The sequence below is a fragment of the Peromyscus californicus genome, unplaced genomic scaffold, assembly GCF_007827085.1.
Source record: "Peromyscus californicus insignis strain IS unplaced genomic scaffold, ASM782708v3 Scaffold_3__1_contigs__length_106647218, whole genome shotgun sequence".
Lineage (NCBI taxonomy): Eukaryota > Metazoa > Chordata > Mammalia > Rodentia > Cricetidae > Peromyscus > Peromyscus californicus.
The window spans coordinates 33,106,240-33,129,508 of record NW_026294551.1 but is presented as its reverse complement, the minus strand read 5'-3'; the positions used below and the strand labels follow the sequence as shown (position 1 = coordinate 33,129,508).

At 42.2% G+C, this 23,269-nt stretch overlaps 1 protein-coding gene across 1 annotated transcript in view; it reads right to left on the bottom strand.

The window, feature by feature from the left end:
• The window catches only part of Ankfn1 (ankyrin repeat and fibronectin type III domain containing 1), a 393,623-nt gene that overhangs the window by 118,288 nt on the left and 252,066 nt on the right, over window positions 1-23,269 (bottom strand). The window contains exons 6-7 of the mRNA XM_052757767.1: window positions 12,909-13,103; window positions 11,496-11,609 (exon numbers count right to left, since the gene is read on the bottom strand). Coding sequence (XP_052613727.1) covers window positions 11,496-11,609; window positions 12,909-13,103 — 309 coding nt within the window. The remainder of the gene's footprint in view (window positions 1-11,495; window positions 11,610-12,908; window positions 13,104-23,269) is intronic.

The following is a 23,269-nucleotide window of genomic DNA, read 5'->3' as shown; positions in this document are numbered from 1 at the left end:
GTGGATAGCACTGTGTCTTCAGGAGTAATGTTATTGCTATGTTCAGTTATCAGAATAGTAACAGTACTTTTTCCCTTGGGTCCCATGACCTAACCAATCTCAGGTACTTTGGCCTCATGAACAGTATCACATATGGATTCCATCTCATGAGGCAAGACTTAACTCCAGTCAAAAAGTGGTTGTTACTCTCATAACACTTGTGCCATGATTTCACCAATGAGTATAGCTTGAGAGCAGGTTGCTATTGTAGCTCCCAAGGTTTATAGTTGGGTGAGACTGATATTTAAATTTCTTTTCTAGTAGTTTGTATAATAGCTTCTAGCACTATGAATGCTAGTCAGCACGGGTGAAACTTGTAGTTGAGCACCAGTTCAATTTCTCCACATTTTATGATATAAGGAGGTGGGGTCTTCAACAATAGGGGCTTATCGTCAGGTTATGGAGGGTAATAATGGCATTGGCAGTAGTCTATAACATTTGGGGAGTGGTCTATGGAACCCCTTTTGCCAGTGATTCAACAAGGTGTAGCCCATTCCTGGTAGTGGAGGTTTTCCTTGATAGAAGTATAAGATGTCTAGCTGGGGCATTGCCTCCACTATTATAGTAACTCCGTTCAAATTCCTTTTTTTATATGTATCTAATAAGGAAACTTCTATAGTAGGTTTCCATGTGGCTTTGCAAAGGCTCTTTAGTGTTAATAATCCTTCCCCATGTTTCCTCCTCTACCCTGTCCCCCATTCTCTTCTCCATTCAATCATCCTGGTCTAACTTTCCTTTTATCTCTTTATAACACTGTGTTCTGTTTCTCCTTCCTTAGAAGATCCTTCTGCCACCACGCCCCCCTCTGGTCCTGTACTAGTTATCTAACCTCCGTGAGTATTCTAAATGAAATTCACATAGTAGAGTTTAAAAGCTAACATCTGCATGTAAAAGCAAATGTAATGCTTGTTTTTCTGGTTTGGGTTACCTGGCTCAGGATGATTGTTTCTAGAGCTATCCATTTACCTTCAGATTTCATAATTCAATTCTTATTAATACACGAATAATACTCCATTATGCAATATACTGGTTTTCATTGTCCATTTCTCTGTCCATGGGCATCTAGGCTGTTTCCAGTTCCTGATGGTTATAGAGCAGCAGTGACCATGGATGACAAAATATTTCTGTAGTAGGATGTAGAGTCCTTTGGGTGTATGCCCAAGAGTGATAGAGCTGGATCTTAGGGTGATCTATTTTCAGTTTTTTTTTTAGGTACCTTCACACCAATTTCCACAGTGGCTGTACCAGTTTGCATTCCCATCATCAATGAGCAACGTTCCCTTCCCCCTCATCTTTGCCAGGATTTGCTGTCACTTGTTTTATTTATCTTGGCCATTCTGACTGGGGTAGAGTGAAATCTCAGAGTAGTTTTAATCTGTATATCCTTGATGGCTAAGGATGATGAACATTTTAGCGTGTTTCTCAGCCATCTGTATTGCACCTTTTGAGGCTCTGTTTAGTCCTATACCCCATTTTTAATTGGGTTGCTTATTTTTTTGAGGTTTCATTTTTTTGAGTTCTCTGTATATTCCAGATATGAACCCTCTGTCCTATGTATAGCTTGTAGCAATTTCCCTCCTTCTGTAGGCTGCCTCTTGGCTCAGATGATGGTGTCCTTTGCTGTACAGAAGCTTTTCAACTTCATGAGGACCCTTGTTTGTAGGTGACAGTACTCTATACATAAAAGACCCCAAAGACTCTATCAGAAAACTTCTTGATAAAGATTTTCAACAAAGTATCAGGCCAACATTAACACGTAGAAATCAGTAGCCTTCCTACATACACATGACAAATATCCTAAGAAAGAAACCAGGGAAACAACAAACTGTCAAAGTAGCCTGAAGAAAAATACCTGAGAATTATCTAGCCAAGCAAGTGAAAGACTTGAATATAAAAATTTTAAAAGACTGGAGAAAGAAACTGAAGAGACATCAAAAGATGCAAAAATTGCTCATGCTCATGAGTTGGTAGGATTAACATCGTGAAAATGGCCATTTTACGAAAAAGCAATCTACACATTCAGAGCAAACCCCACTAGAATTCCAACATAGTTCTTCACATAAATTACAAAAAAAAATCTTAAACTTCATATGGAAACACAAAAGCTCACAATAATTAAAACAATCTGGAATAATAAAAGAACTCCCAGAGGCATCACAATCCCAGATTTTAAGTTGTATTATAGAGCTCTGGTAGTAAGATCAACATGGCATTGGTGTAGAAACATACATTGACCAATGGAGTAGAATGGAAGGTACAGACATAATTCTACACACCTCCAGACACTTGAGTTGTGACAAAGGAGCTGAAAGTACACACTGGAGAAAGAACAGCTTCTTTAACAAGTGATGCCAATCAAATGGGATAGTTGCATTGTAGAAGAACTAAATAGATCCACATCTACTACCCTGCACAAGACTCATCTCCAAATGGATGAAGGACCTCAACAAAAGAACAGATACCCCAAATCTGATAGACTAGAAGTGGAGAATAGGCTTGAACTCATTGCCACAGGAAAGAACAAGACCCCAATAGTGCAGACTTAAAAAAAAAAACTTAATAAAATCAAAAGCAAGTAAGTTAAGTTTTCAAATTAAGAAAAAGCTAATCTAATCATAAAACTAAAAACAGAAAAATAGGGCTACGTGGATAAAGTGCTCACTACACAACCATGAGGACCAGAATTGATATTCCTAGAGCCACATGAAAGCCAGGTCGATGTGGTGCTCCCACTGTAATCCTATAGTGCTCCCACTGCAATCCTAGCCCTTAGGAGGTTGGCAGAGGGGATTCCAAGGGCAAGCCAACTAGCTAGACTAGCTGATTAGAGAACCCCAGTCTTGGCAAGAGACCCTGCAGCAGTAAAATAAAATAGAGAGCAAGTGAAGAAGATACTTGACATCAGCCTCTGGCCTCCGACACATGTCCCTTACACAGCATACCTCTACATCCATGTGAACACACATGTATACAAGCACATCACACACACATACAAAAAAGAGAAACGACTCTAACATTAAATCTATAACATTATCTATAAAATGAGAATACAGGTTGGAGAGATGGCCCAGCACTGAGGAGTACTTGCTGCTCTTGCCAAGGACCCAGGTTCATTTCCCAGCACCTACATCTGGTAGCTCACAATGGCATGGGGTAACTCCAGTTCTTGGGGATTCAATGCCCCCTTCTATCCTCTGAGGAAACCCAACATGTGCCATGCACACACAGATGAACAAGCACATATAATAATAAATAATAATAAGCATATAATAATATAGTTTTAAAAATGTGAAACAGGTTTTATGTAATATGCAAATGTCAAACTTGACTAGTAAGTAGTGCTTGGATTTTTGTTTGTTTGTTTTTGTTTTTCGAGACAGGGTTTCTCTGTGTAGCTTTGGAGCCTGTCCTGGAACTCGCTCTGTAGACCAGGGTGGCCTCGAACTCACAGAGATCTGCCTGCCTCCTCTGGGATTAAAGGCATGTGCCACCACCGCCTGGCTAGTGCTGGATTTCAAAGTCAAGTGCATCTGACCCTGGGAGTGTGGCCCTCATCCTTTACATCTCTCTATCCTGAGAAAGCGTACAAAATCCAATGACACAGAACTTGCGGGACATGAATTATTATGAAGACATATATTACAAACTTTCATCAAACAAGAATGACCATTGTCTCTCAGTTGTGCAAGCATCAAGAAAATTATCATGATCATATTTTAGCCCAGAGCAAGCATTGATCAGTTTTCATAGTCAAAATGGTGTAATTCCTGATCTTTTATAATAAAAGTTATAATTTAAAATATGCTAATAAAATAGAAAATAAACAAAACATCGATGTTATGATTTAAGAAACAGACAAACCACAAACAAAACAGCCAAATTCAATTATTATAAGAGAAAAGGCGGGAATACATATATTTTAAAAATTATTTATTTTACAGGTATGGGTGTTTTTCCTGCATGTATATCTATGCACCACATGAGTGCAGTGTACAGAGACCAGAAGAGGGTATCAGAAACCCTGCATCTGGAGTTACAGATGATTGTGAGCCATCATGTGATGCTGGGAATGAACCTGGGTCCTCTTGAAGAACAGCCAGTGCTCCAAACCACTGAGCCATCTCTCTGGTACCAGAAACACACACTCTTTGAAAAATAAAGGGTCTAAAGTTACAGAACCTTAAAAATGACATGACTGTAGAACTCTGTGTCATTGATCTTACTCCAGATGAAGTCAGTGATTTAGGAAATGAATAGAAAAACAGGCACAACTAACATCTTTTTCTTATACAAATCAAAATAAAATAGCAAGTATAAATAAATTAAAAGTTCATTAATTTGATCAAAAGAACCTACCAGAAACCTCCCAGTTGACAGTGCACTGAAGGTTAACTATTAGATACGATTTACCAAAAGTAGAGGCAAGAGAAAAATAATCAGTGCTCCCTATTTAGTGCTCCCCATTCAGTGTGTAGGGAACTAGAACTGATGCTCCTTAATGATGGGGAATTTTTTTTAAAAAAGGAAAAAAGAGAAAAAACTATAATTCTGGAAGATTTGATAAGTAAAAATCTTATGAGATGTCAGACAATGTACTGAAAAGGAGAAGCTAATAGAGTTTTTAGTAATGTTGCCAATTAAAATTTAAATATTAGCATTACTCTACTGATAATCACATAGAGAAAATCTTGAAAATAAATTTCACTCTTAATAGTCACAAATATTGTGAAATATACTGGGCATAAAATCCAACAGGGGCCGGGCGGTGGTGGCGCACGCCTTTAATCCCAGCACTCGGGAGGCAGAGCCAGGCGGATCTCTGTGAGTTCGAGGCCAGCCTGGACTACCGAGTGAGTTCCAGGAAAGGCGCAAAGCTACACAGAGAAACCCTGTCTCGAAAAACCAAAAAAAAAAAAAAAAAAAAAAATCCAACAGGGTGTGTAGAAGACACACAGAAAGAAAATGATTATACTGTCCTGAACATATACAAACCCAACCTGATTAGAAGAACATGCTCATAGATAAGAAGTCTCTCCATATTAGGAATACAATGTAAGCCCAGGAAGATTTTAAAAACTGAATTTGACAAGCCAATTCTAAAATTCATTTGGAAGAGAAAATGTATGTAGCAACAAAGACATTTTGAAATATATTACCAGAAGAAGGGACTTTCCCTAATATATTAAAATACACTATAAAGTTACTTGTTGGTATTAGACAAAGACAAATCAATGGTAGTGTATATAAATGCATAGAGCCTCCTTCTAGTTAGCCATTCTAGAAAAAAACTGAGGTAGGTAAGATAGAGACATATATGAATACTAAGATTGTAACATGATACACTAGAAAAAAAGTTTTAAAAAATCAACCCACAGGACTGGACCAGCAGGTAAAGACTTTTACCACTAAGCTTCATGACCTGAGTTTGACCCCTGGGAACTACATGGCGTAAGGAGAGAATTGACTCCTAAAAGCTATTGCCTGGCTTCTACATACATGCATGTTGTGGCGTGTGCATGCATATGAGTGTGTGTGTGCACACAAAAATAAATAGATTTTTTTAAAAACCCCAACAACCTATGTCCAATCAGTAGGAGAAAAGCTATGCTCCTGTCTATGGCCTAAAAATACTACACAACTGTTAAAGAGAATGAAGGAGACCCAAATACATCAGATTAGAAAGAAGTATAGTATATTGTAACCTGAAAAATTATCACTAAGTCGAAAAAAAAAAAAACCCATCTAGTTGTAGGCTCAGGTAAGTGGTGTGTTATGGTTTGGATGTTACTATCCCCCAAGAATCATTCTCTAAATGACTGATCACCAGCCTGTGGTGCTAGTGGGGAGTGGTGGAGCCTTCTGGAGATGAAAAAAGCTTTGGGAGGTGAGGGAAATTTATGATCCCATGGACCTTTAGGGGGTGAGAGAATCTTCAGGAGGCAGGACCAATAAGAAAGCACCAAGGCCACTGGGGTGGGGCATGGCCTTGAAAGGAATATTGGGAACCTGACCTTTTCTTTGGCTTTCTTTTGCTTCCTGTGGAATAATGCTTTTGTACACTGGTTTAAAAAAACGCTGATTAGCCAGTAGCCAGGCAGGAAGTGTAGGCGGGATAAGCAGACAAGGAGAATTCTGGGAAGAGTCAGGAGATGCCAGCCCGCTGTTCAGGAAGCAGCATGTAATGACACACAGGTAAAGCCACGCAACACGTGGAGACATATAGATTAAGAAAAATGGGCTGAGTTTAAGTGTAAGAGCTAGTCAGTAGTAAGCTTGAGCTAACGGCTGAGCAGTTTTAATTAATATAAGTCTCTGTGTGTTTACTTGGGTCTGAGAGGCTGTGGACTCGGGGGGGGGGGAGACACAGGAAAACTTCCAGCTACAGTCTCCATTAGGTGAGCAGATAATAGAGCTGAGTGACCATGGGCTGAAGTCTCTGGAACTGTAAGCCCAGATAAATCTTTCCTCCTTTGAAGTTAATTCCCTCAGGTGTTTGGTCACAGTGATGCGAAGTTGACTAACATAGTGTGACAATATTTATATTAAATCACAGGAAGCTATGTACTTTCAGATATATAGTCATTTGTCACTTAGCCATGGGGATACACTCTGAGAAGGTGTTATTGAAGAAATCCATCTTTGTATCATCTTGCTGGATGATATAGCCATATAGGACCTCTGTGGTCCTGGCAGTCTGCTGTTGACAGAAACATCATCCATTATGTGGCACATGACTGCATGCTTATGTGGATCAAGAAAAAATCTGTAGGGATCTACATCAAAGTCATAGAGTTGAATTTTGTGACAGGGTGTAGGATTCTTGGAGGAGCGAAGAGAAGGACTCTGACTTTTATATAGCCCTTCACTGTATTGTTTGAAATCTTAGTTTTTAAAATGGATCAAAATACCAGAAAAAAAGAAAGAAAAAAGGAAAAAATGTAACTCTTTACAATATAGATTATTGGGAAAAGACTTCAAGAAAGTTTGTAAGATTGTCGATGAGTAAGGTGGCAGGATCCTGACACCTCTGTAACGTGAAGGGAAAACAGGACAACTAAGGGCCCAGAGGCCTTCACAGCTCAGTCATAAGGCTCTTGCACAGAGTGGCTTTCCAGTCTCCCCATTCTCTCATTCACTGGACTTTCACTATTTCTCTATCTTACAGTTAGTCACACAACTCACTTTTTACCGATATCACTACATAGATGGAAAGGAAGAAAGCAAGCTGATTCCTTGAGTTGTAGATCTTTTCTGCCCTTCTTTATTGCCTTCATCTGTAAACCTTTTGCATCTTCTCCCCTCTCTGAATCTGAACAGTCCAAACTTGTACAAACTGAGTCAGGAATCTTTTTCTTCAGGACATTCTAGCAGCGCTTTGCTCTAGTAACCAAGATAGCAGCTTTATGCTTATGCTTGGATTAGTTCTTCAATTAAACATGGGAAAATAATTATACTTTTTAATGTGATGCTCTTATTTCTTGTTAGATAAATTCCCTTGAAATTATAAGATACAAGAGAAAAAGTAGCAGGAGAAGTAAAAGGAATCAAAATCCCAATCATTGGGCCCTTGTGGCCCATGAAGTCAGGTTCTTCTCCTGTCTCATAAAAAGATGACCTGATCATGAAGTTCTCATCATGGTGACACTATCAGCTGAGGGCTTTCATAAGCATACAGTGGACTACTCCGTCCTGGAAGCTGAACTGCCCCCAGACATTGTTTGACTTCTTTTCCTCCTGAGAAAGAACCTAGAGGTGGTGGTTGAGGCAGCAGCAGATAGGCTACAAGCTTCTAGAAGGAGCTGGCAAGTTCTTTGAGAGGAAATGCTTGCTTTGTCAAAGCAATGTGACTAAATGAAGAACAGCCAAGCAATTCAATGATAAGAACCAGATATTAGGATTTTTTTCCTAAATGCTAAAGATTGAACTCAGAGCCTTATACATCCCCGGCAAGCACCCTCCCATTGAGCTGTATCCACACTCCTCATTTTTTGAGACAAAGTCTCACTGTATGTCGAAGGCTGGCCTTGAACTCACTGTGCAGCCCAGGCCGGTATTGAAATCTGGATGCTCCTGCCTTTATGGCCTGAGTGCTGGGATTACAGGTGTGTACCAGCCTAGTGCTGTGATTTATGATTTGTCAGGAGACAAGGTGAGAAGAGAGGCAGAGAAGAGCATATCTAGAAGTATGGTAGTGCTCACACATTGCAGTGCCTACTGCAGCATCTTGTAATTAGCAAGCCACAAGGTGTCACTACTTCAAGCTGAGAGAGAGAGAGAGAGAGAGAGAGAGAGAGAGAGAGAGAGAGAGAGAGAGAGAGAGAGAGAGAAATTGAGAAGACAGAGGTTGTACTGCACCTGTTACAGGATATAGTTTCTCATCTATATAGGCCCCAGTTCCCTCATCTCAGCCTTGCAAGGAGCAGCAAAAAAGCAAAATCATTTTGAAAATGCATTCTGTTTTGGCCTGCAGAAAAATAACGTGTAATCTCCAGAAGAGGAGTTCAGGCAGGTTACCCAAGGATATGAGGAGGAGAATGTGGAACAGTGTCCTGGCCATGGTCCAAAGCATCAGAGCACCTGGGACAACTCTAGCTGCTCTTTGTAAACCACGGAAATGGGGAAGATGTGACAGAAAGATGCAAAGACTGCACTGGAAGTCTTTCTAGGTGGAAACGCCTAGAAAGAGCCCCAGTCACTGCACTGGGTGAGAATGCAGACAGGAGAATCCAGAGGCTTCCACTGAGAACCATATTCCTGCCTTCTCAGCTGCAATGGCTGCCTTTAATCTCCCACAGTGAGATGGCAGTTAGCCTGGTGCATGACTCTGGAGTCTTAAAAAGGCCCCCAAAGAGATGCTCTACAAAAGACTTCTGTATATACAGAGATTCCTCAAAACCATGCTGATGAATGTAAACAGATGGGCAATAGAGAGAGCCAGACTCTTTGCCCCCAAATATATATTGGCTTAAGCATGAAGGGGGAAAACATTTAGTTGTTGAGATATGCCTGAGGTTTTGCTGCGCCCAGAGATTCTGGAGCATAGGGTGAGTGAGGCCTTTTTGCCAAACCCCAAATACTGCAGGGTTAAGCTTTTCCCTATAAGCAATTAGATAATTGTCGTTTCATTCTGTGGATTTCTCAATTGTTTTGCTGCCTCCCCCCTCCCCTTTTTTAAAGCAAACAAAATAATTATCTTTGTCTCAGGGCAATTTTCCTAATATTTCCACAATTAAATAATTACTCCAACCCCTGAATTAAAAACTGCCCATCTGTCTCTGTGGACACAGCAGATGCCAGCTGCTTTAAATAACCCTTCAGAGCGGTCAGGTTAAGGGTTCCATTTGTGTCCTTAGAAATTAACACAAGGAAGCCAGCTTCACAATGTGGCAGACAATTCTATTTATAATGCTTAATTAATCCTCTCCAGTTACTCAGAGCACTCGCTGGCAACCTTTCATTTCCACCTCACCCAAACGCTTCCCAAGAGAAGAGTTAAAATGTGAACGCGGGTAGAATTCGCTGGGGTTTTGGTCAAGTATGGGTAAATTAGCTTCTGATAGCTCACTAATCACACATAAGAAGGACATGTTAAGTCGGGTAGATGACATTGATGAAACATGTCATCAAAATCCTGAGCTGGAGCGAGTGGGTATTGTTGCACTGTCTGCCAACCAATGTCAGTCTGGGCAGAAGAGAGGATGATAAGGAGAACGTGAACGTAATCAAAGGATTAGCGTCAGGAAGCCATCCTGAGGGACTTCATCTGTCCACAGCTTTCGGTCATCTAAGGTTGCCTTCTCTTTGCCACAGAAAATCCAGTGGTCTGCCGGGCGGTGGTGGCGCACGCCTTTAATCCCAGCACTTGGGAGGCAGAGGCAGGCGGATCTCTGTGAGTTCGAGGCCAGCCTGGGCTACCGAGTGAGTCCCAGGAAAGGCGCAAAGCTACACAGAGAAACCCTGTCTCGAAAAACAAAACAAAACAAAACAAAACAAAACAAAACAAAACAAAACAAAACAAAAGAAAATCCAGTGGTCACCAAGTCAATCCATTTGTAATCTCTTATCTCAGACACTACACATGGAGTGAACTTACCCCGGACAGTTCCAAGCACCCAGAGAGCTAGCACATCTACAGAGATGTATGGAATGCTCTTGGGGAGCAGAAAGGAAGGCATGTACCCTAGGTGGGCAGTTTCACAGCTAGAGAGAGTGGTAGAGACTTGAACACACAGTTTCCTGTGGACCAGCATCCTGGAGTAGGTGTAGAGAACTTTATAAGGTCTTTCCACATGCCCATGTGAGTCAGAAAATCGATCGATTACCTTTCCTTTCCCGTATTCAAAAGTGGGCAGAATGCAAGGACTCAGGCTCTTTTGTGAGCCTCTAAGAAAAAACTCTATCATCTGTCATCCCTGGTGTTCATGAAGTGAGGATAAACATGCTTCGTGACATCGCCGTGACAAGCAGGGACACAGAGACTCATGCACATAGCAGGGGCTGTGTATGGGGCTGGCTGGCTTCATTACATCCTGCCACATCTTCCTCCCCTGGGGCCTTCCTGTCCTTCACCAGCGCTGCTGCTGTGGCTGGCTCGGGCTGTCACTCCCTTGCTTTTGAACAACCCCCTCTCTCTCTACGTAATTCAAACTCGCTGTCTGTCTCCCCCAGCCCACCGTACACACTATCAGCACTTCAGTCATTTACTTGTGATCTTGCCCCTATCTTATCCAATAGCTCTCCACAGTTTATCACATGAAGTCTTAGCTCCCTGGCTTCTGCTTCTATTCCAATCCCTCTCCGCTCTGCATGGCTCCAGAGCAGCCAAGCTCTTATTTCCTACTCCCGCTGCGTGTCTCCCCTCCTCTAACTGTTCCAGTACTCTTGTGCACTGACAGCTGGATTCATTGTTCCCTCCATGTAGAATTTACATTGTCCCCAATATCTTCCCCTAGCTCCCATCTGTCCTCCAAAGCCATGTCTGAAGGCCATCTCCATCCTGGGGACTTTACTGACCATGCTACCATCTTATCATCATCTTCTTTTCTGGCTCCAGTGAACGACAGTGGGGACAGAGAGGGCAGTTTCCATGCTTCCTGCTCCCCGCCCCCATTGATACCCACATTTCGGCCTTTTTGCTCCTCAGATCAGCTCTGTTTTTTTCTTATGTCCATTATCACTGCCTTACCCTCTGAAGGACACAGACGTGCCGCAGACATGAGAGAGGTGTTCAATGAGGGAATGGCTGCCTGGTCCTGTTCCATATACCTGTGACTTATTCTCAGTCACCTTTCTGAACCTTCACATTGATATGCATGGCTATATTTCGATTTCAGGAACAAAGGGGGATAAAAACCACCCCACTAGTGTGAAACCAAACACTCAGAGCACACAGTCCATCCCCACGCCCCCATACCTTTCCAGGAAGGAGCAGGGAGGGAAGAGGGGGAGTGCAGTACCTTTGTACCTGGTCACCACAGCTGCATTGACACTGAGGGGCTCCTGGAAGCTGACAGTGAGTGACGTGCTGCTGGTTACCATGAGACAGGCGCTGGCTGGTACCTCTGGGGGTCCTAGCACAGGAGGGAGATCATCAGTGTGTTAGCTTCTCAAATCCTTCTCAAACAACCTTCCTGCCTCTTCATAGGACAGTGGGAGCACAGACTTTGGAGACAGTGGTTTGTAGAGCCCACTAGCTTTCCCTTGTGAACATTTTCTTTAAAGGGTCATGTGTGTGTTGGTGTGTGTGTGTGTGTGTGTGTGTGTGTGTGTGTGTGTGCACATGTGCTTGCTCCAGAGGAGGATGTAGTACATCTCGCTCTCTCACTCTCCACTTTACTCTCTTGAGACAGGGTTTCTCACTGAACCTGGAGCTGGACTGGCAGTCTGAAAGCCCAGCATTCCTCCTGTCCTCCACTCCGACACAGTGCAGGATTCAAACTTAGGTCCTTAGCTTGCAAAATGAGTGGTCTTGCCCATGGAGCCATCTGCGCAGCCCATGCATTTGGCATCTAACTCTCTCCCAGAGTCAGCTCATGTGATTGGACATTCTCTGAGGCCGAGGCTTTGAAATGGTGGAACTGACTTTTGTCTTTGTATTTGGAATTTCAACTCCAGTTCTTCTAGTTGTTTACATCAGATCTTTTAGGATGAGGGTTTGGGGCTTTGCAAGTGTTGGAGTTTCACATTTTAGTTTTAATGAAATCTTCGAGGATAAAATAAAACTTTACAGAATGAGAGTTTTAATGGCTCACAAACATCTGAGCTGTATGTGTTCTTCCATCAGGGACTTCACTCAGCAGCGTTCTGCACTGCCAATAAGGATTATCCTGGATTGTCTTAACCAAGCACAAAGAACTGGTCGAAAGAATGGAAATGTAGACAAAAGCATAATTCATGGGCCAGTTGACTATCTTTCTCTGCTGTATTAAGTTCAGTTTATAGCTCTCTATAAAAAAAAATACAGTAGAGTTGAAAACACTTTAAACTTGAACTTGAAGCAGAATCTGGACAAATAGGCAAATAAATATTTTTCCAACTCCACATCCCAAAATACAGTCACTTAGGCCATCAGACCATCGGGTCATTAGGCATTAGGGCGTAGCTGGTGGGAAGTGCTAGATGAGCGGAGATGTGGTGGAGGGAGGCCAGAAGCACCCAGGGCTCAAGGCTGTGGCCAGAGAACCAATTGGGAGCCAGAAAACCAAGCAAGACAAAAGACCCTTTTACAGCCTCCCAGAGCTCTTGCCTCAAACAGACTGACAACAGCCATCTATGCCTGGAGAGCTGAGAAGAGAAATCAGTAAAAGGCCTGGCTGGCTCGAACCGAAGCTCAGCCTCGGTCCGTGCCTCCGTCCTCTGCGCATACTCACTGGCGTGCTCGAAGCCGGTTTTCATGCGTCTGTAGAGCCGGTACCTCCACTCCCACGCCTTCAGCTGCTTCTCCTTCTCGGTGTTGTCCAGAGTGAAGCCTTCGTTCTCCACCTGGGCCGACAGCTCACTCACCCTGTCCTGGGCCTCCTGGACGAGTGTGTTGAGGTGCATGGCTCGGCTTTCCCGGCTGACGACTGTGAGGAAAAGAGACAGGATGACAGCGCTCCTTAGGAAGTGCGGTGGCTTTAGGCTATTCGTGTCTCTCCTGGAGAATGTGCGATCTGTGTTTTTTATCAACTATCTTACTATAAGGCCTAACACCGACACTCACTATTTAGTGGTAAATTCAACGAATTAAGACATTCCCATTTCTCTTTGGTCATTTTGTCACATCTTCCCAGTGAGCTCCTTTGGCGGAGTTAGTCATGATTGCGTTGATGACATTTGGAGGGACAAACGCCTGAAAGCAGAGGCCCCATCAGTCCATGAAGACTGGGGAACAAATTACATTCTACCAAAGTTGAATTTTTTAAAAGAAATTTTTGGTGGAATCCAGTTTAAATTTTCTGCCCTTATCATATTCCTCACAGCATAGAGAAAATTTTGCATGTGTGTTTTAGTATTAACCAATTCGTACATTGCTAATGAAATGTCTCAAACCGGTGCCACAGTGGAGCTAGTGGGTTCTGATGGCTGGCCCCCACACTGATCTTTGATTGTGGTCTGGTTACAGGAATGCACCTTCTCCAGAAATATCCATGCCCCAGAGAGTAAGACTTACTAGAGGTTTGCCTTTGGATTTTACTGATGCATCCTAAACTTCACTTGGCTTACATCATGTTGTTTACTCAATCTGCCCTGTGTGGTCAGATGTATACCAGTGGTAGAAGTTGCCCATTCTTGTGCTCGGCCTGTGAGGCTGCTTCCTGTGGTCTGCAAGGGAGGGTCTGCTTAGGTGGTCACCTGTCACTTCTGAGGGGCCCCTCCCAACTGGTGGCAAGACAGGAGACAGCCTCATTCTGGAAAGGTGGCTGAAGACCACAGGAACAGGGACATAAGCCAGAGGCAAGGTCTGCAGATGTGTTATTGGAATGTGTTTGACACTCCCTGTGACCAAAACAATATTTCTTTCTGATGAGTGGGAAGCAGAACCCACCCATTTCATTCTTTATAATTAATGGGAAATATGATGAAGATAACTCAAGTGAAAATGTGTTAGGCATATTTTGAAATGGAAATTAGGTGGTTGTATACTCAGATACTCTGTGTTCATAAGCATGTCTGCGTTAATTACAGGAAATGAATACTAATTTATTATTGCCCCTGAGCACCATCAGTCTAAATTTATTTACAGATGAGGTCAATGAAAAATTAGTTGAGTCTTTTTTTCTTTTCCTTTTCTTCTTTCTTCTTAGGGCTGCTGTTCAGAACACCCGGGACTGTGTTCTGCTGCAGGTTTGGCATGGTTAATGAATGTTGTCGGAGCAGTCAATCATGTACTCAAAATACTGTCACACTTCTTTTTTTAAAGCCTCAGTCATGAGCCATGACAGAAAAATAAACAAATAAATATAAAGCTAAAAAACTCTTTGACTGAGCAGCCACGCTGTGCAGAATCCCCCGGGGAGGCTGAGGGAGGCCAGAATAAATGATAATATAAGTGTTGGGGATGTAGTGAGACCATGACGGTGTATGAATAGGGAGGCACAGGAGGAAAAATGCACACGTGCACACACGCACACACACACACACACACACATGAGCACACACTCCAGTGGAAAAATTGGCAATATTAGTAGCCTCAAGGTGCAATTTCCTGGAGCAGTTAAGACTGACAAGGCAGTACTAAATGCTGTTAATTTAACTAACTTCAGATTAATGGTAGAGTCTGCTATGACTGAAGCCCTCAAACACAGTCTCATTATAGGCTTGCTGGGAAGGCCCTAAATATAGGCATTGACAGTTTCAAACAAATTCGTATACATCTGTGTATTTTTAGACAGAGGTTAGGCGTCAGAGTTTGTGTCACAGGTTTGAGGGTGATTAATTGACCCAGTAACTGCACCCTCTCCCCACAGCCCCCTCCTCCTTCCCTGCTAAATTATAGAGAAAATGGAGGAATTGTCCTCGTGAAGTTATTCAGTGGGCCTTTTATTGTAAGCCTGGTGTTTGAATTGCATGCATGCGTCAACACTTGGGTGATAGACACATGATTTATAAAAATAAATTTTTCTAATACTATGAAATCCCCCTATTAATTTTTATATCCACAACAGTTATGATGGGTGGGAATTCCAGGTGGCATTTCAGATGGACAGCTTCTCTTGAGGTCTATGAGTGGTTCTCCCCCGCACCACCCCAAGCCCTGACATTTTTCCTGCTTTCCCTGGCCTAGCATGTTTACTTCAGCCCCCTCTACTCGCCCTAGGCTTCAGTCCTCTTCCTCACCACAAAGCAATTCTGCCCTCTCAGAGTCTACCAGGAGAGCGCCTTGGACTTTCACAGCCAGGGGCACAGTCCAGGAGGGGCTGCAACCCAGTGCTCTGCAAAACGCGATGGTCCTGCTGCGGCAGGGTGTAATGGTGAGGGTGGGTAGGGCAGGGATTGGAGGGCATGTCTGGAGACACAACACTCCAGTGTCAGTGTTCTTCTAGAACACTGGATTCCATGTGCGGAATGGAGCAAGAACATATTGTTTAGAAATGAGAGATGTGTTTATTATGGAGGACAATGGGGAAAAAAATCCTACAAAACTGAAGATTTGTGTTTTTGAAAAAGAAAAAGTATTTTGAAATCTTTTTTTTTTTTCCAGGTTCAGTCCCAGGTGTCCCTAAGACTGTTGCTCACTGGCCTCTGTTGTTACAGGTAATTGCTGCATGGACAAATCTCAAAGGCACTGGCTGAGCCTGTGTTCTCCAACCATCTCACCAGGCAAATCTTTATATTTTTTTCCTATGGATTTTTTTAATAGCTTAATAAAACACTCTTTTGAAAGATTTTTTTTTTTGCTACCAAACCAGCTGACTTATAAAGCAGTCATGTTTCTGCTTATTATTAATGACCCATTTAATGGCCAATAGTAGCGCCTGTTCAGATGATATAATCAACCTAACTGGGTTAATTTACTTTAAGCAAAAGCAAGTGAATATGATAATTATATCGGGCTGGATAATTTTATCATGAGTGGAAGTGTGATAGGGTAGATTTTGACACCTTGAAAATTGTTCTGGGGACCTTTTTTTTTTTTTTTTTTTGGTTGTTGTTGTCTGCTTGATTTCAGAATGGGAACCTTTTTACTCTCCTTATTTAAAGATGAAGAAGCTGAAATCCAGGGAAGCAGGATGACTTAGTCACAGTCTTCTTAAACACCTTCAAGAACTCAGAGACCTCTTCTCTAAACCAAACGGAATATGAATCAACGTATTATTTATATATTGCAGTTTATATTCAGCTGGAAATTGGCACACTCATTTTGGCTGGTTGGTTGGAAATGGGGGGTGGGCGTCGTGCCTGTTTTCTGGTTGATTTTTCCTGCCCGTCCACTGCTCCCTGTCTTGGGTTTCTCTATTCCACTTTTACTTCTACCCACAGGCTGTTTTCTTCCTGAGTTTGGCACCAGTGACCTCTGCAAGTGTAAGCTTTTTCTTTCTCTTAGCAGTTGGTCCCTTCTGCAGCCCAGTGACTGTCCCTCTGAGCAGCCATAGCCAGCACAATAGAGGGTCTGTGGGTGTGTGGCAAGCCGTCCGGCTCGGGCAAGACCACTTCACGGCTCCTGAAACAGGCTCCCCGCTATTGTGGTGTTTAATTATCAACAGTATTTCTACCACCCAGTGCTTCAGAGTGGGAATTTGTTATAAGACCTGCCCAGCTAATTAACTATGGGATGGGGGTGGGAGGTGGGGCAGGAACTTTGTGTTCAAAGAATACAATTAGGGTTACTGTTTAAATCCTGAGATAAATAGTGATGGGGCTGAATGGACTTTGTCTAGTGCTGGAATCTAGCTTAGGGACTGTAGATCCTTAACTATTCCATCATTTTCCTCTTCCCCCACCACTGTTGAATGGGGCCTGGCTGACAGTTACATAAAGTTTGAAAATACGAATGAGGGCAACATGCAGATTCATTTGAAAACTTGAAAGTTTTGTTTTTAGTTATGTTGTCTCCGTGTGAGTATGTTTCTGTAGACACAGGATGCCCTGGGGCTGGAGATAAAGGCAGTTGTGAGCCCCCTGATGTTGGCACTGGGAACTCAACTCAGGTCCTCTGCCGGAGCAGCAATCACTGGTAACCACTGAGCCACTCCAGCCCCTAATTTTATTTTTTGTTTTTTCAAGACAGGAGTTTGTCTGTGAAACAGTCCTGGCTGTCCCGGAACTCACTCAGTAGACCAGGCTGGCCTCGAACTCACAGAGATCCACCTGCCTCTGCCTCCCGAGTGCTGGGATTAAAGGCTTGTGCCATCACCACCTGGCTCCCCTAATTATAATTTTAATGGAGGTTTTGAGGGAGTAATTTATTTGATTTTCTTGAAAAAAATGAATACATTTGCTTTTAATGATGATATGCTATTTTGCAATTTAACAACGTCTTTTTATTGTTGCCAGTTTTCTCTTTCTTTTTTTTTTTTTTCAGTTTTCTCTTTTTTTTTTTTTTGGTTTTTCGAGACAGGGTTTCTCTGTGTAGCTTTGCGCCTTTCCTGGATCTCGCTCTGTAGACCAGGCTGACCTCGAACTCACAAAGATTCGCCTGCCTCTGCCTCCCGAGTGCTGGGATTAAAGACGTGCGCCACTACCGCCCGGCCAGTTTTCTCTTTCTTATTGATGAGATAAATAAGATTCTAAGACAAATGGCTTCATCTCGGTGATAGAAGGATCCTTATCCCAGCTTGGATGCATCCCCATCCCTGGGCCAGCTTTGCACGTAAGATCACTGTTTGCAAAGGCAGCCTCAGTCAGCCTCAGGCACCTCTGAATCTGAAATAGTGCCTTGTCTTCAGCAGAAATATGCTTTGTAAATGGTTATTTCCAAGAATGGAGATAATCCTCGAAGGTTCCTTGCGATCCTAGAGATGACGTGGTATCCTTAAAAGATGTATGGTCCCAGAGAGAGCCATGTGTTCTCTTTGTTACCAAGCCTTTCTGGATCTGTGGATTGTAGCAGGGTTATCTTTCACTTTGTACCTCATATCCACTTATAAGAGAGTATATACTATGTTTGTCTTTCTGGGTCTGGACTACCTCACTCAGGATGATTTTTTTTTTCTAGTTCTGTGCATTTGCCTGAAATTTCATGATGTCATGATGTAACAACTGAGTAATACTCCGTTGGTTAGATGTACAGCATTTCCTTTATCCATTCTTCCGTTGAGGGACATTTAGACATGCTGTGCGTTTTTAAACAGAACATGATGAATAGCCACATGAGCACTAGCCCTAGAATCATTACTGCCCCTCGTTCTACATTTGACTGCCTTTCTTGCAGCTGACATGGTCCCACATCTTCTAATTGCATTCCCAGATCTCAGCCACCACAAATATCCACAGGTCACCTTCTTTGCCTACATGGTGGACTTTGTGTGAGTAAATTTGGTCCCTCCTGCCTTAGCTCTGGCTGTTTGCTTACTGCTGTGGGTGATGATCAGTGACGAGATGTTGGACAGCTGCACCCTCAGTAGAAGAAAAGGTAAAACATGTCTTGGCTTCTGAATTCTTCTATTTGCTTGTTAATGTGCTGGATGCATGCACATAAAACAAATTGTCTTCCTGAAATGGCTTTGTATTTTGTCTCATTGTATATATGCCTGGAACTGTTTATTGAGCCAAACTTGCTTTTAGTTTAAAAAAAAAAAAAAAGGTGTATAGTTTTAGCCAGTCTCTCTGCCATGTTGAACACAAGGCTCTTACCGGAAAACAGGCATAACAATGGTTCCCGCCTCACAAACCATGCTAAGTTAATGATAATCTCCACACAGGTTTTATTAATATTACTCCTATTGATTTTTAGAGGCACACAAAAAATAAACCCAAATTTGTTCTTAGGAAATAGTTTGGTATTTTTCCACCAAAAAATAATCTCTTGTTCCAGATCTTTAAAAAAATGTCTATTCCAGCTACTTTTAAAAAACATAACACACTCATAAATGATGTCAAAGTGAATGTTATCTGTTATTTCAAAGGATAAAATGAGGTCACTTTGGTATAAAACTTGCACTAAGAGCCAATATCCTCTGGACAACCAAGAAGAGCAGTTCATAAGATTTATCTTTGTTGATCATAAGCAACAACCTTCTAACAATTCTGCAACTAACTTGGTTTAAGATAGTAATGCCAAGAAAAGCAAGGCACAGGCATTTTAGTGATTAAATGTATGAAATTAAAGAAACCCTTACAGTAGAGAGACTCGGCATTCAGGTCCAATCTGCTTGGCTTGTTGAGATCCAGAACTCAAAGCCCATTTTGCCTTCTCTTGGGTCTCCAGTTGCAAAGGTTGCAGAGACCTAGCAGTTGTTTCATTTTAACTGCTACAGGTCTTTCTCCTACAGAGCCTGTTACACCTGGGAAAGGGATTTGGAGTGTCCCTCTCTGCTGCCTCCCAGAATGTGGCTCTGCAGAGTCAAGTTAAGGAGGCAGCTTTAATGAGGCAGAGGGCACCCTCACACCCAGGGCTCCCTCAATTTGAGGGGGAGAAAGCAAATACTCCACATGTTTTTGCCAGGTTACTTAGGGAGTCCAGACCAGGTTTGGGTATGAGAACCATGTCTTCTGAGGCTGCTCTTCACACTGTGCACAACCATGGAGTCTAAGCCACGTCAGGAAAATTTCCTTACACTAACATTAAAAACAGGTGAGATTAGTTTAAAAATGTATTGTAGCTAACTCAAAATGTCCAAACTGTTATCACTTGCATGGGCGATCAATGTAAAATCAGACATTTTATAGTCCTTTGTTTTTGTACTAAGCCTTTGAAAGCCAGTACGAATTTCATATTTCTAGTGCTTTTTGATTTGGGCTACATATATTTTTAATAATAAATTGTGTTTTATTGTAAGTTGGCAATTTATAAGTGCATACATTAATAGGGTATGAGGTGATTCTGTGATTTATTAATATGTGAAATAGTGACATCAAGCTAATTCAAGCACATACTTCATTTGAGAGCTCTACTTTTGGTGATGATGACATTTAAAATATATTGTCTTAGAAAATTTTGAGTGTACAATATAATTAACTGTATGGGAAACAGATTGAAGACACAGTCCTCTGTTCAACTGAGATTTTCTATCCTTTGGTCATTACCTCTCCATACCTCTCCCTTCAGCTTCTGTAACCCCGTTTTCTTCTCTGTTGCTGTGAATCTGATTGTTTCAGGTTCCCTGGACAAGTCAGATCATATGGTATTTGTCTTCCCATGCCTGACTATTTCATTTAGGATAAGGCTCCAATTGCATCCATGTGGTCACAAATGGCAGAATTTCCTTTCTCATCAAGGCGAAGTGGTATTTCCTTGTGTGTCCATGCCACATTTCCCTCATCAGTTCAGCTGCTGATGGACACCCAGGTTCCTTCCATAACTTGGCTGCTGTGAACAGTGCTGCAATGGATATGGGAGTGTGGATGTCTGTTTGACAAACATTCCAAATCTTTTGGGTAAATACCCAGAAGTGGGATTGTTGGATCATATGATAATACTATTTTTAGTGCTTTTTTTTTTTAAAAGTCAAGTAACAAACCCAGGACATCACATATGCTAAGCATGTGCTCTGCCAGTGGGCCACATCCTTGGACCTATTTTTAGTTGTTAGAGGAAATGCCATATATTTTCCAAATTGTTTATACCGGTTTCCATCCCCACCAAAGAGCATGAAAGGTTCCCTTCCCACATCTTCACCAACACTTATTTTTTTGTCTTTTTAGAAAAGCAGTTCTGACAAGTGTAAAATTATATCTTGCTGTGGTTTTTGCTTGCCTTTCTCTAAGGTTAGTGTTGTTAAGTACTTCTCCACATTCCTGATGGTCATTGTACATCTCCTTTTGAGTCTGTCTGCTCAGGAGTCTTGCCCATTTCTTAACTGATTTTTTTTATTTGAATCCCCCCCCCCCATGTTTTGTGCTTTGGCCCCCTTGTTAGATGCATGCTTATAGATATTCCCCATCCCTGCTTGTTTCTTCTCCGAGTTGTCATTATTATCCAATGGCTTTTCAGTTTGATGTCGCCCCCTTCACTATTTTTGCCATTTGTTATTCATACTTTGGGGGGTCAAATCCAAAAAGTCATGGTCCAGACCAACATCATGGAGTTTTCCCCCTTGTCTTTATTTGTTAAGTTTATAGTTTAGTCTCATATTTAGGACTTCAGTACATTTTGTGCTGATCTGTATATGATGTGGGGTAGGGGGTCTGATTTCATTTTCATGCTTCGGGGTATCCAACGCCACCTGCTAGAGAGGCCACACATTCCCTTTGTTGATATCTCCCTGGCAGCCTTGTTAACAGTCAGCAGGCAGAGTGTGGGCTCATTCTGGAGCTCTCTCTCCATTCCCTCCCGTATTTTAAGAGATTGTGACTTACGCACGGCTAATGACTTCTACGCAGCACAGTGTAGTTTTGTAGCACAGTTCTACAAACTTTGAAACGTGTGGTATTGGGGGTACCAGTTCGCATAATCCACAGTGCTGGTACTGTTGATCTCAACACAGAAACTGTGTAGCAGATGGCAAACATTTAAATTCTTTGCCAGAAGCTCATAGATTTTTTTTCTTGAAAATTTTATTGAATGACAGTTTTGGAGGGCTAGGGGGTGTTTATAACATGCCAGGGCATGAGAGAAGTACTCGAAAGGTACTATTCTACCACTTTCATAACTGTCCTAGATTGACGGTGTAGCAGCCGGCCTTCCAGTAAGATCCAGTCACCTGTCTCCCCTCCAGGCATTTCTCCACACACACGCTGTGCAGGGTTCCTCACAATAGGATGTTCCAGGTGCGATTAGGTGGCAAAGGACACTTGTTTCTGCCTTGGTTGATGTTTCTCACCTTCTCAGAACCTTATCACTTAGGAATGCCAACTGCCATGCCATTAATTTGCCACATGGAGAGGTCCATGCAGCCAGAGATGCGGAGTTCTTGCCAGCTGTGGCTCTGAGTGAGCAATGGGGTAGATCCTGTAGCTCAGTGTAACGGCAAGGTGACGGTCATTGTGTGGATGCCCTGAACATCTATTCAGCCCTGAACATCCATTCAGCTAAATCCAGTCCCACAGGTCTAATCCATAGCAACTGAGATAAATGGTATCATTTGCCAAGTTTGGGGTGATTTGATACCTAGTGATATAGATAATAACCAACATAAGATTATACACATCTTACAGATAAAGAAACCAAGGCATGAAGAGACTAAAGGTTTTTCCTACAAAGTATCAGATGTGGAATTTGAAACCAGAACTCCTTCAGTCCAGACATTTGATTTTTAGCCTGTGCTAAGGATTTGGTTTAAAAGCGCCATCTCTAGGTGTTATCTTTCATTGTGTGATGGTGAGTATGTGTTGAATGCTTCTGAACTGATGGCAATCAGAATGTTGGGAAACGTGGATAGGAACCTATGCACTCAAAGGCATTGTTAAAGGCAATCAAAGACATTGTTAAACATTATCTGTAATGTTTTAGGTTTTGACAAAGAGAGCTTATTCTATGTGGGGGATATTTAAATATTCAAAGCAAAAGCCGACTCTCAAGGGAAGGAAATCCTGTCATTTGCAATAATGTAGATGAGCCTAGAGAAGCCAGAACACAAAAAGACAAACCACACGATTATGTGTATATGTGAGTCTTAAAATGTCCAGTTCACGGAGTTAGAGAGCAGAAGGTTGATTGCCAGGCACTGGAGACAGAGAGAGGTGCATCAAATGGTGTAAACTTCCAGCCAGAAGCTTAACAAGTTCTGGGGATCTCATGTACAACATGAATGATTTCGAGTGTGCTAATTAACTTGATTATGGCAATTATTCCTCAGTGTATACAAATATCAGACTCCTATGCTTTGAAGATAATCACATTTCCCCTGTCAATCAAATATTTTGAAATTAAGAGAAAGAAGCTGCCATTATTAAAGAATGGGTGATTGAAACGGAGACCAAAGCCACCTGATAGTAATTATTTAGAAACATAAAACAGGGTCAAGCCACTCCGTATTTGGTAGAATCCTTGTCTTCATTTGGAAATAGGGATATTAAGATGTTGAACATATAGCGATCGAGATTCAAAGCCTTCAAGCATCTCCAGTAGAGAGACCATCTAGTACAGAGTCCCTGTGGCAAGATAGTGTGGCATGCACAAGGGACAAGAGGGTGATATACTGTAGGAGGC